Source organism: Pseudophryne corroboree, chromosome 9 (genome assembly GCF_028390025.1).
Source record: "Pseudophryne corroboree isolate aPseCor3 chromosome 9, aPseCor3.hap2, whole genome shotgun sequence".
NCBI classification, from domain to species: Eukaryota; Metazoa; Chordata; class Amphibia; order Anura; family Myobatrachidae; genus Pseudophryne; species Pseudophryne corroboree.
Genome location: NC_086452.1, coordinates 349,804,491 through 349,822,290, shown reverse-complemented (window position 1 = coordinate 349,822,290; position 17,800 = coordinate 349,804,491). Strand labels below are relative to the sequence as shown.

The following is a 17,800-nucleotide window of genomic DNA, read 5'->3' as shown; positions in this document are numbered from 1 at the left end:
GTTGCTGATTGCAACTAATTAGATTATATCAGGGGCATCGGAATTGGGGGGGGTCAAGAGGGGGGCAGCTCGCTCCCCCAAACATGAGAGAGGCGCCTATACTGAAGGAGTAGAGGAGTGGTGGGTGAGCAGGTGAAATATCGCTGCCGCACTTTACAGCTCCTCATCCGCAGCGGTGCTGGGGCCATGCAGCGGGAGCCTATTCCTGTGATGCACAGCCCCTCCTGCTTCTCGATGGTCCTGGTGGCCAGACTCACCTCTCCCATGGTGCTCTCACTGTGCCACAGTACCACTGCTGGACACCTCCTCCTCCCATCTTCGGAGCCGGCCCTAGGCATAGGCAAACTAGGCAATTACCTAGGGCATCTGGTAAGCCTAGGGGCACAAGCAGCTTCAGCTGATTAAAATGATATGCGGCATGCCTATATTCTGTGTGTAGCATTTCGTATGCAGATACAGCCACAGTCGCACACAGAATATAGGCATGCCACATATCATTTTAATCAGCAGAAGCTGCTTGTGCATCCAAGCCACATAGCAATGCAAATAAGATGCATTTTTATAAAAAATAGGCACCCGACATTAGCAGAGCTGCCAGTTGACTCACGCCAGGAACTATATGTGTCATTATGTGTATAAGGGCATTAATAATGTGTAACATATGTGTAAGGGGCACTATGTGTGTCATTATTTGTATAAGGGCACTAATAATGTGTGGCATATGTGTAAGGGACATTATGTGTGTCATTATGTGTATAAGGGCATTAACAATGTGCGGCATATGTGTAAGGGAAATTATGTGTATAAGGGCATTAATAAGGGTTGGCATAATGTGTAAGGTGCATTATGTTTATAATTAATAATGTGTGTCATATGTGTAAGGGGCATTACTGTGTGGTATTATGTGTATAAATGCATTACCAATGTGTGGCATTATGTGTATAAGCTGCTCTACTGTGTGGCGTAACGTATAGAAAGGGCACTACTGTGTGGTCTAATGTGAATAAAGAGCAATATGGTGAGGTTGTTATGAGCCACGGCTGTGGCTCATTCCTGTTTTGCATTTTGGTTATGTATTTTATGTTATACTTCTGTTTCTGTTCCCCGTGGGTGTCATGAGGTGTTCGGAGCCCACCCTTAAGGAGAGGGCACTGTTATGAACCACAGGTAGTGGTTCATTCCTATTTTATGTTTATAGTTGTCTTGCAGGCCAGGATTTCCCGTTGCTCTGGTTTAAGAAGACTCTTGTTTGCTGCCGGTGGTGAGTCTGTGTAATTGCAGCTTGTTCCCATGTGTTCAGCCTCACCTGTCTGTTAATTGCACCTCTCAGTTGTGCAGCTGCACGACATAATTAATTAGGACTCTCTGTTATATTCTGGCTCAGTGCAATACACAGACGCTGGTGATAGTTCTTGAGTTCTGAGCTAGTTCCTGCCAGTTCCTGAGCTCCTGTCTAGCAGTATCTGTCTAGCTGTTTCCAGTGTCGGTTCCAGTGTCGGTTCCAGTGTCGGTTCCAGTGTCTGATCCAGTATCTGATCCCGTGTCCTGCCGTGAAGCGTTCGTGTCCAGAAGTCCTGTGGCTTAGTCTGTGCCTGATCGAGTATCTGGCTTCTTGATGTCCACCGGTCTGTCGTTCGGGATTCTGCCTCTCCTCCAGTTCTGAGAGCCTGTGTCAGCTACATTGGGGGTTCCTGTCCGTTTGCCAGTATTTGTACCGGTTCCGTGAGTAGCGGCTTTGCCGCGTCTGTCGGCCTAGGCCGCTGTATTCTTTGGTTTTATTTGTTACTGGTGTTTTGCAGAGGGTTCTGCATATGCTGTCACCGGCGGTACACAACAGTATTGTGTCGGCGTGTGGACAGCATTTCCTTTGTTGTTCTTTTCCTTTGGTGGCGTGCCGCACACATACTTAGTTTTAGGGTTGTTAGTAGCCCCTAGCCTTCTGTTTGCTTTAGTTAGAGGTCCCCTCGTTATTATCCTGTCTCGGTTCACGCCTTGTCTCACTTTAAGACCTGGGGGCATCGGAGTTGGGCAGACCTAATCCGCCCTTCAAACGCGGCTGCCGTGGGCCCAAGAAACCATAGTCACGCAGGCGTGAACTGACCACATGGATGAAACAATGGAGGTAGGCTGCTAGGGGCTATTTCCAAATCACACCTTATTTCAGCGTCACGTTCTGGTGCTCTGGACTCACTACGCAACATCTCCCTTGTTCTGAGCACCAGGAACCTAACATTATCACCAGCCATACAACAAAAAAAGAAACAAAGCTAAATAGTAGTTTTTTCTTTTTTGGTCCAGTGTCTTGTCTAGAATCCAGTTCGGTGTTTAGAATTCAGTCCAGTCTAGAATTCAGTGTGCAGAATCCAGTCCGGTGTGCAGAATCCAGTCTTGTCTTGTCTAGTTTAAAAAAAAAAAAAAAAAGTCCAGTCCTGTCTTGTCTTGTCTAGTCTAGTCTTGTCTTGTCTAGTTTAAAATCCTCCTATGCCAACTATGCAAGCCCTGCAGGCGTCTCTCTTAGCCCTGAACTCTGCTTTCAGTGCTTTGAAACCTGAGCGACTGGAAGTTTTGCAGCAATCCTTAAAGCAACTGCAAAACCTTCTGACTAAAATTTTGCTTATCTTGCCAGAAGTCACTGAGAGTTCATCTACCTCTAAAGAGACTCTTGCTCACAATATGGTGACAAGAGAAGCCTCAGGTTCAGTTGGAGAGAAAAAGTTTAAAAGTTTTCTGCGGCCCAGGCTCTCAGAAGAGGAGCGTCTGCGTCGCAGAAACTTAGATTTATGCCTATATTGTGGGGGTTTAGGCCACTATCTGCAGACCTGTGAGTTGCGCAAGCCAAAGTGTGGTGATAAGTCCTGCCCTCTGGCCAATTTGAGTCAGGATACAAGACCTACTCCTGTCTGTACTGTGGCAGAGGTACTTGTCACACAACCCACACTAAAAAGCACTCTGTCCTATAATTGGGGTCCTTGGGCTAGGGAGCCCCATTATAGATTCAGGAACCAAAGGAGAATGTTTCTCTCCTCTCTTGATTTTCCTGTGGAAGCAGAGTTGCAAACCCCTGGAGTGGTGCCCGATGCCCAGGGTCCTGGAGTGGTGCCCGATGCCCAGGGTCCTGGAGTGGTGCCCGATGCCCAGGGTCCTGGAGTGGTGCCCGATGCCCAGGAGCGGTGCCCGATGCCCAGGGTCCTGGAGCGGTACCCGATGCCCAGGGTCCTGGAGCGGTACCCGATGCCCAGAGTCCTGGAGCGGTACCCGATGCCCAGAGTCCTGGAGCGGTACCCGATGAACAGAGTCCTGGAGCGGTACCCGATACCCAGAGTCCTGGAGCGGTACCCGATGCTCTGGGTCATAGAGGAACATCGAATATTATAGCTCAGGTGTCAATACCAGAAGGGGTCTCAGAAGCTGTTACCCCAGGTAGGGACTTGAAAAGCGCAACTCCAGAGAAGGTGTCTAAAACCATAGTTCTAGAAAGGAACTCGAGAAGCAAAACCCCAGAAGGGATCTTTGAAGTAATATCCCCAAGTGGGGTCTCGAGAGACACAGCCCCAGAGAAGGGTCTAGAAGTCGCTTCCCCAGGAAAGGACTCAAGAGGCATAGCGTTAGTGGAGGTTCTGAAGGTTATAGCTTCAGCAAAAGTCCCGGAAGTTATAGTCCCGGGAGAAGTTTCGATAATTATCGACTCAGAGAGGGAGGCTGACGGCCCGGTCCCAGAGAGGGAGGCTGACGGCCCGGTCCCAGAGAGGGAGGCTGACGGCCCGGTCCCAGAGAGGGAGGCTGACGGCCCGGTCCCAGCGGGGTTCCCGAAGGCCACTGCCCCAGCGGGGTTCCCGAAGGCCACTGCCCCAGCGGGGTTCCCGAAAGTTACTACCCCGGGTGGGGTACCGAGGTCCACTGCCCCGGGTGGGGTTTAGAAAGTCACTGCCCCGGGTGGGGTTCAGAAAGTCACTACCCCGGGTGGGGTTCCGAGGGCCACTGCCCCAGGTGGGGTTCAGAAAGTCACTGCCCCAGGTGGGGTTCAGAAAGTCACTGCCCCAGGTGGGGTTCAGAAAGTCTCAGCCTCGAGTAAGGTCAGTAGTGACCAGGTTCTAGCAAAGCACTCTAGTCAGTCAGATGGGAAGGAAGCAGATCCTGACTCTGTTGATATCTCAACATCTATAATCTTTGATGGGGACTTAGTCCAATTTCTGGCACTTTACAAACACTATTACATCATTATGTCGTCTAGACCATTTCTGGGCATCATTTCAGAGAACCTTGTGCTCTATCTGATATATTCCTTTAGAGGGGAGCCTTTTGAGTGGGCATCCAATTTAATGAAGGCTGAAGATCCCATTCTTCAGGATCCCCCAGCATTCAGTGATGCAGTTATTAAGAGATATGGTTCCAAAAAAATTGGTTCAGGTTCCTCTAGGTCTATCTGCTGAGAGTTCACCGTATACTGTAAACTCAGCACAAGAGTCTCAGGCCGTTGTTTTGACTGCAGGATGTGCTTTTCTGTCTTCTTCTAATAGTTGTACTTTGCCTGAAAGTTCAGCTCCCAAGGTTAAGAAACCAATCTCTGATTTGAACCCAGCCTTGCTGGGAGGTACCATCAGTTCAGACAATGTTTGGGGAATTACCTTGGTCAGACCTCAAGAACTTTGTAAAAATAAGAAGAAGAATAAAAAGAAATAATTATTGACTCTTGCCTTGTTATATAAAAAAAAAAAGATTTTTTTCTCCTTGTCTTGTGTCCAGTGGCCACCGTCAAGGGGGGGGGGCACTGTTACAAGCTGTTGCCACATCTTGTTTCTGTTTTCTTGCCTGTTAGACCAGTGTGTCAGGTTTTTTTTTTGTATCCCTTGTTTTTGAAAGTCTGAATTTTGGGGTCCGTTGACCCCTCCTCAAGGGGGGGGAGGGTACTGTTATGAGCCACGGCTGTGGCTCATTCCTGATTTGCATTTCGGTTATGTATTTTATGTTATACTTCTGTTTCTGTTCCCCGTGGGTGTCATGAGGTGTTCGGAGCCCACCCTTAAGGAAAGGGTACTGTTATTAACCACAGGTAGTGGTTCATTCCTATTTTATGTTTATAGTTGTCTTGCAGGCCAGGATTTCCCGTTGCTCTGGTTTAAGAAGACTCTTGTTTGCTGCCGGTGGTGAGTCTGTGTAATTGCAGCTTGTTCCCATGTGTTCAGCCTCACCTGTCTGTTAATTGCACCTCTCAGTTGTACAGCTGGGCAGCTGCACGACATAATTAATTAGGACTCTCTGTTATATTCTGGCTCAGTGCAATACACAGACGCTGGTGATAGTTTGTGAGTTCTGAGCTAGTTCCTGCCAGTTCCTGAGCTCCTGTCTAGCAGTGTCTGTCTAGCTGTTTCCAGTGTCGGTTCCAGTGTCGGTTCCAGTGTCGGTTCCAGTGTCTGATCCAGTGTCTGATCCAGTGTCTGATCCCGTGTCCTGCCGTGAAGCGTTCGTGTCCAGAAGTCCTGTGGCTTAGTCTGTGCCTGATCGAGTATCTGGCTTCTTGGTGTCCACCGGTCTGTCGTTCGGGATTCTGCCTGTCCTCCGGTTCTGAGAGCCTGTGTCGGCTACATTGGGGGTTCCTGTCCGTTTGCCAGTATTTGTACCGGTTCCGTGAGTAGCGGCTTTGCCGCGTCTGTCGGCCTAGGCCGCTGTATTCTTTGCTTTTATTTGTTACTGGTGTTTTGCAGAGGGTTCTGCATATGCTGTCACCGGCGGTACACAACAGTATTGTGTCGGCGTGTGGACAGCATTTCCTTTGTTGTTCTTTTCCTTTGGCGGCGTGCCGCACATATACTTAGTTTTAGGGTTGTTAGTAGCCCCTAGCCTTCTGTTTGCTTTAGTTAGAGGTCCCCTTGTTATTATCCTGTCTCGGTTCACGCCTTGTCTCACTCTAAGACCTGGGGGCATCGGAGTTGGGCAGACCTAATCCGCCCTTCAAACGCGGCTGCCGTGGGCCCAAGAAACCATAGTCACGCAGGCGTGAACTGACCACACGGATGAAACAATGGAGGTAGGCTGCTAGGGGCTATTTCCAAACCACACCTTATTTCAGCGTCACGTTCTGGTGCTCTGGACTCACTACGCAACATCTCCTTTGTTCTGAGCACCAGGAACCTAACAGAGGTGTTATGTGAATAAGGAGCAATATGGTGTGGTGTAATGAGAATAAAGAGCAGTATGGTGTGGTGTAATATGAATAAGGAGCAATTCAGTATGATGTTATGTAAATGAGGGGCACTACTGTGAGGAGTAACGTATATAAGGAAAAGTGGTACTACTGTGTGATGTAATGTGAATAAGGGACACTATCGCATGATAAATTGTGAATAAAGTTGCACTACTGTAAGGCATAATTTTAATTGGGGGTACTTTTGTGTGGCCATGCCCCTTGCCAGCAAAAACACATAACTTTTTGGGCTGTGCGCCGAATGTGCACACTGTTCTTATTTAAATTACAGGGGGTAGGAAACATAAAAAAAAGGACTGCTTTGTGTTGGGGTGATGGTGCTGGGAAAGGGGTGCAGGGTCAGAGGAAGAACTAGCGGTGGTGCTAGGGGGCACTAGTCAAAATCTTGCCTAGGGCATCATATTGGTTAGGGCCGGCTGTGCCCATCTTACCACCTCCCTCTGTCTCCAGTTGTCAGACTCCTGGCCTCCTCCATGGGGCCACCTCCTCCTCTCTAGTAACCCCACCCCCTCCTCCTCAGTGGCTTTTCCCCCAGGAATCCTTGAGGACTCCTCACAATCCAAAGACCACAAACAACCTGTCTAAGGTGGCCTGAAAGCTAGGGGCACCAATCTAAGATTTTATCCTGACCCTTCCCCCCCGCCCAAAAAACTTTCTGATGCCCCTGGATTCTATCAATCATTTTATAAAAGTAATAGATAAAGGATAGCTAGAATGTGGTTGCTAAGGGCAACATATTAACTTGTCCTCCTTAGAAGGTTTAATAACTTTCCCCAAAAATTGTGTTTTTCAAATTCTTTTACAGAAACCCGAATCTCCTCTACTCCTCAAGTTACACGTACTGGCAGGAGCCAGTAACAGCTTCTTGGACAACCAGCAAGAGACCCTTAAACCCTTTATGACCCATTGCATGTTTCTGGTGTATCCCAGTGATGGCAGTGGTAAAGCAAATGAATGAGGCCCTATGTAACCTTCAAAAAAATATAGGGGGTCATTCAGACTGGTGGCAGCAATTGCAGTCTGAAGCACTTTAGGAAGTGCGCACGCGCAGTGGATGCACTGCGCATGCACATCCCAGTGAAGCATCTCAGGGCTGCGATCCCCTCTGCCTGATTGACAGGCAGAGGCGGCCGCGGGGCGTGCTGATAGCGTTAGAATGCCGTTGGTGGGGCACGGTCTGGACAATGCATGCATCTGTACTGTTGCATGGGTGGGCCGCTGCGACCCGGGACGTGGCAGGTAGGGAGCTACTTGGCGGGTGCAAAAGCATTGCCACCGTGCAATGATTTTGCACCCATGCGGGTGATAGGACCAGACATGTGGGGCGGACTAGCCCCGTGCTGGGCGTCCCCCCACATGTCTGAGTAACAGATCATAGATGTGCTAAATTTAGCACATCTGCGATCAGATCTGAATGACCCCCATAGTTTGGTCATTTAGACCCAATGTTTATCTTAATGGACAACGATTTGCCAGCGTTGTAGCTTGTACATCAAAACATTGCGATTCATTCTAATCCAATATTTTGATACTCTAGCAACTCCAATTACTGTTTGCATAATGATTTTGTGCTGCAAATATCTACGTTCTCTGCCTGAAAAGCTCCATATCTGTGCTCGTTGTGCTGCAAATATCTGTGCTCAGTGTGCTGCATTTTGGTGACCAACAGTATAGTTGTACAGTACAGTAGGCCATTGCTGTATCTTGCAGCTCTGTGTCACTGCAAGTATCCATTCCTGTGCTGCATTTTTGTGAGCAGTATATATAGTAGTACAGTGCAGCATTTTGGTGACCAACAGTTTATAGTTGTACAGTAGGCAATTGCTGTATCTTGCAGCTCTGTGTCACTGCAAGTATCCATTCCATATCTGTGCTGCATTTTTGTGAGCAGTATATAAAGTAGTACAGTGCAGCATTTTGGTGACCAACAGTATATAGTTGTACAGTACAGTAGGCCATTGCTGTATCTTGCAGCTCTGTGTCAAGTATACTATCCATATCTGTGCTGCATTGTTGTTGTGAGCAGTATATAGTAGGACAGTGCAGCATTTTGGTGACCAACAGTATATAGTTGTACAGTACAGTAGTCCATTGCTGTATCTTGCAGCTCTGTGTCAAGTATACTATCCATATCTGTGCTGCATTGTTGTTGTGAGCAGTATATAGTAAGACAGCGCAGCATTGTGGTGACCACCAGTATACATATACAGTAGTATAGTACATTAGTCCATTGCTGTATCTTGCAGCTCTGTGTCAAGTATACTATCCATATCTGTGCTGCATTGTTGTGAGCAGTATATAGTAGTAAAGTGCAGCATTGTGGTGACCAGTATACTACAGTACAATAGTACAGTGCTGTTCTCGCTGCTCAGTGTCAGTTCTCCGTAGTATCATCAGTGCTCAGTAAAATCAGTGCTCAGTATAATCAGTGATTGATCAGTATAATCAGTTCTCAGTATAATCAGTGCGCTGTCAGACGTGCGCCCGTTTTCCGCCATTAGTGCAGTGGGATTTAGACAATTGATGAAGTTATTGTGAGACCGGTACAAAATCCCATCTAGATTCCACTTCACTAGGCAGGCGATAGCGAGATTTTACCAATTAATATCAGTGATTTATAATTAATTATTAATTACAGTGATCTTGCCAAATGATTCCAGTGATTTTGTAATTTTCTTCCAGTGATTTGGACCAATAATACCATTGATTAGAACGAATAATTCCTGTGATTTTGTCATTTTCTTCCAGTGATTTGTACCAATAATACAATTGATTAGAACAAATAATTCCTGTGATATTGAGGTGTTTGTGTCGCTTAGCTTAGCCGTCCATCGACCACAGTGCACCTCTTTTTCTCTTTTCTTTGCATCATGTGCAGTTTGGGGACTATTTTTTGAAGTGCCATCCTGTCTGACACTGCAGTGCCACTCCTAGATGGGCCAGGTGTTTGTGCCGCCCTCTTGGGTCGCTTAGCTTAGTTATCCAGCGACCTCAGTGCAAATTTTAGGACTAAAAATAGTATTGTGAGGTGTGAGGTGTTCAGAATAGACTGGAAATGAGTGGAAATTATGGTTATTGAGGTTAATAATACTATAGGATCAAAATGACCCCACAATTCTATGATTTAAGCTGTTTTTGAGGGGGTTTTGAGAAAAAACACCCGAATCCGACAAAAAATTTTCAGGGAGGTTTTTGCCAAAACGCGTCCGAATCCAAAACACGGCCGCGGAACCGAATCCAAAACCAAAACAAAAAACCCGAAAAATTTCCGGTGCACATCTCTACAGTCTACGCAATATAGTTTTAATAATGTCCATTTCAATGGACAATGGGTCATAAAGGGCTAGGCCTTCATCCCATCAAGTCATTTCTAAAGTCAAGAATCTAATTACAGTGACTGCTTCCACTGGCAGTCTGTGGCCAAGTCATTAAACTGATATCAGGGGATTTTACATCCTGGCCAATAAAGAGCCGAGTTAACAATTTCAGGTTCCATACATCTCTGCTATACAATGGACACTGTCAAGCATTAATAAACAGAACTATCTTTTCATTTATGCATACATTTATAGTTATCTATTAATACCTGTAACTAAAAGATAAATGGAGTCACAGTGGGTGGGAGGTTTTTTGCAAAAATGTAGAGAATTGTGGCAGCAAGCTGTAACATGATAATTTCTAAAGAGAAGCCTGTATCATGTAAAAGAGTGATGATCTTTAAGTGTGAACTACTTCTGCCACATACAGAAATACATATCGCGCAGCAGAAATAGTATGCTTAAACATTATCTATCTACAGGTATACTGTATATATAAAAATGGACGTGTGCATGTGTGTGTGTATGTATGTTCCAGTATAACTCTGAAATGCCTGGAGCAATTTACACCAAACTTGGTACACATATGACTTACAAGCTGGCAAGAAATACTGTGAAGCTAAGACACCACTAGCACCCCTAGGGGTGGGGATGGGAAGGGGGTGACATGTAAAAATCCATAGTTTTCGGCCATAACTCTGGAATGCCTGGAGCAACTTACACCAAACTTGGTACACATATGACTTACAACTTGGAAAAAAATACTGTGGGGGTAAGACACCCATAGCACCCCTGGGGGTTAGGGTGGAAAGGGGGTGACATGTAAAAATCCATAGTTTTCAGCATAACTCTGGAATGCCTGGAGCAAATTACACAGAGGCACACATAGGTAGAGGCAGAGGCACCCATGTGTAAGGACAGAGGCACCCACGCGTAGGGGCAGAGGCACACATGGGTAGGGGCAGAGGCACCCACAGGTAAGGATAGAGGAACACATGGGTAGGGGAGAGGCACACATTGGTAAGGGCAGAGGCACACATGGGTAGGGGCATAGGCTTACGGGTAGAAGAGGCACCTACGGGTAAGGGCAGATGCACACATGGGTAGGGGCAGAGGCACACATGGGTAGGGGCAGAGGCATACATGGGTGGGGGCAGAGGCATACTTTAATTTCGAAGCTAAGCAAGGAGACCTAGGGCCCTTTGACATAGAGTCAGCCTGCAAACCTAACATATTTAACATACAGCGGGCAGAGCTTGGCCTGTTGTCCCAGCATTTATAGCACTAAGCAGGGAAGTATCAGAGGCGGGATGGGGCAGAGAAGGAGGCAGATTATTCTCCTCAGCACCAGCATTTTCACAGCATCAATCCGGGGAAGCCCAGAGGTGCGGCCTGACACAGATTGGTATTATTCTTTACATTCTGTAGCGAAGCACGAGTATTCAGCTAGTATTCAAAAAATAATAGCTTTGTTTATCTGTCTTATTAGTTCTTGTACTCACTGTGATGTTCCAAGTGCAATGTGAATATGGTGGGTAGTAACTGGGGTAGTAAGGTGTCCTCAGATGACCCTGCTCTTGGAGTCCTTCCATCAGCACAATGCTCTCCTCACAGGCTGGTAATAGAAATGATGGCATGAGTTCTCATTTCACAGGTAAAGGAAACCCAGCAGACACTTTGTACAATAAGTTAATTAGGTTAGCATTATGAAGAAGCCATAATCTTCGCAAGGTTACACTATTAATTATTTTCCTGTTCCACTCCCTGATAAAGATATATACTACTAGAAACCATCCAAGTTAGTGGTCTGGTGTACAAGCGTCCAACACCTGGGGTGTGAAAAGAAACCTGCGATAACCTTGCCCGATATCAGCAAGCCGCTGATAGCAGCCGCTCACTCCCTTCCCTGCACCGCAGCGCAAGACCCCATGACAAGTGCTACAGAGGGTGAGGACCTGTTGCCTATTGTTGTGCGTGGAGGGGGAGGTCGAGCAAGGCGCCATGCTGCAGGCTGGTCTGGGGATTCCACAGCAGCTACAGTACATTGCCAGCTGATTTACCTTTGTGCTCTGGCATCCTGAGATTCAACACAATATTGTGGATAGCAGGTTCCTCCAATTGGTGTCTGGTATCACCATTAAAGCATTTGCTATTAACCCTCCCTCCAAAGCATATTGACATTGGGCATTATTGGAAAATAGATTTGTGCAGATTACCAGGGCTGTAACTCCCAGAGGCAATGGAGACACCTGCCTCTGGGTTCCAAGTAGGGCCCAGAGGCCCTGCTTGGAGCCCAGGAACCCTGCAGTGAACCCAGGAACAGCTGCTTACATCAGTAATAGGGGACAGGATGGAAGCTGCCTGGTGCACCCGCCGCTGCTGCTGGACTCTGAGATGGGACCCGCCATAGCTGGAGCCATGCCACCAGGCTCGGCGACAGGGGGTACAAAGGGTACCCATGTACCGGGCCCCGAGGTTCAGAGGGCCCTGAAGGTTCAGGGACACATAAACGGGTCCGCGGCACCTAATAACGATTGGCAAAAGAAAAATAAATTAACAAGCCGCATATGCCACTCCCGGTTAACCCCCTGCAATTGGTCCAGTCCTGTTGCTTATAGCATGACGTTGCGCTGTCATTACACATGACGCTGCATCGGTATGTCACTGCCACCACGGCTTAGAACACCTAAGAAGAGGAGCAACAGCAATCCTGCAAGAAGAGCCGCCGCCCACCCCGGGCACAGAGACTATTTCAGGCGGCAGCAGCTCAGCCCCACTACTGTCTGACTCCTACCTCTAACTACAGACACCCTCCCTGGCTGTCAGACACAGTCCCAACTATGATGAGGCAGAGTGAGTGACCACAACGCTGACTGGCAGCGCAGCAGCCTTACCCTGCACAGTGTACCTGCATTTTTACCAAAGTGAGTGTATATATATATATATATATATATATATATATATATATAATAAAAGCGAAAACTTGTCCTTCTGTCTATACAAATCAACATTACAATACGAGCGTATTAAAACACGGCCGAGGCAACTTAAAAAAATTGCAATCAAAATGAATTACTGTTAATTTTTAATTAATTTATAGAGAGAGAGCAAAAAATAAGAAGAGTATATCAGGAGACAGCATAACTCCGGAATTGCTGGAGCAATGTGCTCAAAAATTGGGAACAAACACAGTGGGGTGGGGGGGAGGCACCCCTAGGGGTGGGACAACAGCACAGAGTATGTCAGCAGACAGCATAACTGTGGAAGCATACCTCCCAACTGTCCCGTTTTTTGGGGACTGTCCCACCTGCGGGCGCAGTATCCCGCAGGGGGGGCAGTTGGGAGGCTCCTGCAGTCGCTGCTCTGCGGTGAATAGATGCTGTGCCCATGCACACAGCGTCTATTCAGTGGAGATTGGAGGAGAGGTAGGCATGACAGCAGCTCACAGCGCACTGGCCATGCCCCCTCAGTGTCGAAAATGGGGGCGTGGCTCACGACCGCGGGCCATCCACGAAGCCAAGCCTCCTTTTCACAGGTCACGCCTCTTTCCTAGGGGACAAAGTTGGGAGGTATGTGGAATGCCTGGAGCAATTTACACCAAACTAGGTACACATCTAACTTACAATCTGGGAACAAACTCTGTGGGGGTCAGACACCCCGAGGGGTGGGGCAGCAGCACAGAGTATTTCAGGAGACAGCATAACTCCAGAATGCCTGGACCAATTTACAACAAACTTGGTACACATATGACTTGCAAGCTGGGAACAAACACTGTGGGGGTAAGACACCCCTAGCACCCCTAGGGGTGAGGCAGCAGCACAGGGTTTTTCAGCAGACAGCATAACTCTGGAAGGCCTGGAGCAATTTACACCAAACTTGCTACACATATGACTTACACTCTGGGAACAAACACTGTGGGGGTAACACCCCACTAGCACCCCTAGGGGTGGGCCAGCAGCACACACTATATCAGGACATGCATGATATCTCAGTGATGACAGGGCTGCATGTGACAGGGCCAGTGACATGATGTGAGGAGGGGAATGGAGGCAGCACGAACCCACACACTGAGAGTTAGATAATGAAAGACCCCCAGCAGCACAGAGTATATCAGGAGATAATGTGCTGCACTATATAAGAAACTGTATATAAATCGACAATATCATAGGGGCACTGACATGATGGAGGCAACAGGAAGCCACAGACTGTGAGTGTTGTATAGTGGGAAGAGCAGGGTCCCTTAGGGGACCAAAAAGGGGTCCGGCCACTACACAAAGTGCGTCAGGGAAGCAAGATATGCCTATATACTAGATCTCCAACCAACGTAAATTAACAAACAACTATAATTCTAATTTATCCCGTAGCAACGCAGGGGTATTCAATATATATATATATATATATATAACATTTTATATATATATATTTATATCTTGCTGTGATGGGTCCCTTTACACAGGCTGTATTAGTGATATATGGTAGGGTCAAGGGAGAAAGGTTTTGGGGGACCTGTTAATGTTCTGCTGGGTGATCAGGCTCCTGGCACCATCACACCCTAGTGCTGATTATCTTATTTGCACATGTGGGGGAAGGGGGGGGGGTGTATTGGTGCGGGGGTCAGTGAAGGGATGGGGGGGCAGAGATATCACTGTACAGCACCCCCAGATTTCTGTTGCCGGTCCTACCTGCCACTGTGGACTCCGATCCCTGTAGACCAACTGAATGCGCTATCTATATATTTCTGCAAGTCGTGTGAGTCTATATATATATATATATACAGTATATATTTCTATATACACTGATCAAAAAAATAAAGGGAACACTTAAACAACACAATTTAACACCAAGTCAATCACACTTCTGTGAAATCAAACTGTCCACTTAGGAAGCAACACTGATTGACAATCAATTTTATATGCTGTTGTGCAAAAGGAATAGACAACAGGTGGAAATGACAGGCAATTAGCAAGACACCGCCAATAAAGGAGTTGTTCTGCAGGTGGTGACCACAGACCACTTCTCAGCTCCTATGCTTTCTGGCTGATGTTTTGGTCACTTTTGAAAGCTGGCGGTGCTTTCACTCTAGTGGTAGCATGAGACGGAGTCTACAACCCACACAAGTGGCTCAGGTAGTGCAGCTCATCCAGGATGGCACATCAATGCGAGCTGTGGCAAGAAGGTTTGCTGTGTCTGTCAGCGTAGTGTCCAGAGCATGGAGGCGCTACCAGGAGACAGGCCAGTACATCAGGAGACGTGGAGGAAGCCGTAGGAGGGCAACAACCCAGCAACAATGTGCTCGCCAGAGGTAGCCTGACTGCCATTAAGTACCGAGATGAGATCCTCAGACCCCTTGTGAGACCATATGCTGGTGCGGTTGGCCCTGGGTTCCTCCTAATGCAAGACAATGCTAGACCTCATGTGGCTGGAGTGTGTCAGCAGTTCCTGCAAGATGAAGGCATTGATGCTATGGACTGGCCCGCTCGTTCCCCAGACCTGAATCCAATTGAGCACATCTTGGACATCATGTCTCGCTCCATCCACCAACGCCACGTTGCACCACAGACTGTCCAGGAGTTGGTGGATGCTTTAGTCCAGGTCTGGGAGGAGATCCCTCAGGAGACCATCCGCCACCTCATCAGGAGCATGCCCAGGCATTGTAGGGAGGTCATACAGGCACGTGGAGGCCACACACACTACTGAGCCTCATTTTGACTTGTTTTAAGGACATTACACCAAAGTTGGATCAGCATGTAGTGTATTTTTCCACTTTAATTGTGGGTGTGACTCCAAATCCAGACCTCCATGGGTTAATAAATTTGATTTCCATTGATAATTTTTGTGTGATTTTGTTGTCAGCACATTCAACTATGTAAAGAACAAAGTATTTAATAAGAATATTTCATTCATTCAGATCTAGGATGTGTTATTTTAGTGTTCCCTTTATTTTTTTGAGCAGTGTATATATATATATATATATATATATATATATATGTATATATATATATATACACACACACACACACACATCATATTTGTTTTATCCTCTTTTATTTTATTTTTTTAAGGGGGGGCATCAAACTCCAACTTGTCTCTGGACGACTGGGATGCACTTACTCCCGAGTGGAACTGTTTTGGGGCTCTGCACTTTGAAAATCTATCTATTATTCTATATGTCACTATACTGATTCCGGTGGATCTGATTTTAGTATAAGTTTTTTGATTGTTGCTTTATGTACACATATTCTATGTTTAGTTAAAGACTTTAAGTTTTTTTTTTATTATACACATGTATTATGAGCTCTTCTTAAAGGTACAATATACCTTCTTCTTTCTTTCCCTGATAAAGACGCTATCCGCCATCCTGTGAGGCATACATGATTTTAAAGCAGGTGTGCTCAACATGTGGCCGTCCAGCTGTTATGGAACTGCACATCCCAGCATTCCCTGCCACCGTTTTAGCATTCCCTAATAGCAAAACTGTGGCAGGGCATGTTGGGATGTATAGTTCTTCAACAGCTGGAGGGCCACATGCTGAGTACCCCTGTAAAGGATAACTTCACCCTTAGGGGATTTTCAATATTTAACATGTGTTGTGCCTATCTATCATTATATGCCTATGTTCTTTATCACTTTACTGCATACCTCCCAACTGTCCCAATTTTCGCGAGACAGTCCCGTTTTTTTGGGACTGTCCCACCAATGGGTCACAGTTTTCCGAGGTGGTGGGGTGGGGTGGGGGGGGGGGGCAGTTGGGAGGTTTCTGTCACTCACTGCTCTGCTTAACAGAGCAACAGTGAACAGACGCTGCGTGCTATTTACTGGAGACAGAGGGAGAGGGGGCATGCCAGCAGCTCACAGAGCGCTGGGCATGCCCACGCAATGATGAAAATTGGGGTGTGGCTCATGATTGCAGCACTCCTGCGAAAATCGCCCCTTTTCCACAGACCACACCCCATTTTAAAATCTGACGCGGTTTCGTCCCGCAACAGTCCTGCATGTCCTATCAGAAATGTTGGGTGGTATGTTACTGTATTTAACAATACTGGAGTATATTATCACTTTGGCAGGGAGAGCTGGTACAATCTCTTGGGGCACAGTAGACTGAGGTTACTGTACAAAACTTCCAACCATGTCAGTGGCAAACGCAGGATTTGCATGGGGGGGTTTCCATAACCGGGCGGAGCCAATCACGGGGGTGGGGACTGAGGTGACCCAGTATATGCTGGGTCCGTAAAACTAGTGTGTCTGTGTGTCTGTGTGTGTGTGTGTATATATACACACACACATATGTATATATATATATATATACATACACACACATACATATACACAGCATATTAAACATGCATACATATATATATATATATGTACACACACATACAGTACACATATATATACACATGTATATATATCATATGTGTGTGTGTGTGTTTATATGTATGTATGCACATGGATATATATGTACTATAATTAAAATAAAGTAAACTTTTATTGCACTTGCAAGTGCCACCAGGAAGACAGCAGGCTGCAGAGGACACTAGACAGTCATTAATAATACTCATGCAGCTAAAAAAAAAAAAAAAAAAAAATTTTTTTTTTTTTTTTTTTTTTAGTGGAGGGGGGTTTCTGGGTACTCGGAAACCCCCCCTGGGTGCGCCACTGCATGTGAGGATGGTAAAAAGTCAGAGATTTATGTTTTATTGGTGCATTGAAAATCAAATCATAAAAACACATGTGTAGATTAATAAGCTATCTAATGTTGCCTGAATGCATATATTTGCATGAGTCAGTGCTCAAAACTGGTTGGGTTCTGTCTTCACATGTTTTTTCCTGGCCTGCCATGCGATGTGTATATGTGTTATGTTTACTGTTCCAATTCGCTTTATCTGGAGCTTTCCTGGTGTGTCTGTTGGACTTGGCTACATTGCACATTTGCAGTTTACAACATTCACATCAAGTTTGTATAATAAAAGTAGCCAGTGTTTATATACTGTATTTATCATTCAGTAGATTTTCCTTTTCTGATGTGGGGAGATACTCTCAAATCCCAATAACATTAACAAAGTGGCAAACGCAGGATTTTTTGAGGGGGGTTTCCAAATGCAATCCCACAATCTCCCACTCTGCAGAACATTGGAGCAAGTTTAGGAGTCTGGGGGAGCAGTAGAAGAACCTAGTAAAGACTCTGAACATTGGTCTTTTTATACACTGTATACTGTATGGAATACAGTATTTATATTTAACACTATAGATGGTCTATAGTATAGGCTGTATCAAACATACT

General features: G+C 46.3%; 1 protein-coding gene across 5 annotated transcripts in view; it reads right to left on the bottom strand.

The window, feature by feature from the left end:
- The window catches only part of TMPRSS6 (transmembrane serine protease 6), a 377,861-nt gene that overhangs the window by 109,613 nt on the left and 250,448 nt on the right, over nt 1–17,800 (bottom strand). For all 5 annotated transcript variants that reach the window (XM_063940656.1, XM_063940657.1, XM_063940658.1 and 2 more), the window contains one exon: nt 11,022–11,134. In XM_063940656.1, the coding sequence (XP_063796726.1) occupies nt 11,022–11,134 (113 nt within the window). The remainder of the gene's footprint in view (nt 1–11,021; nt 11,135–17,800) is intronic.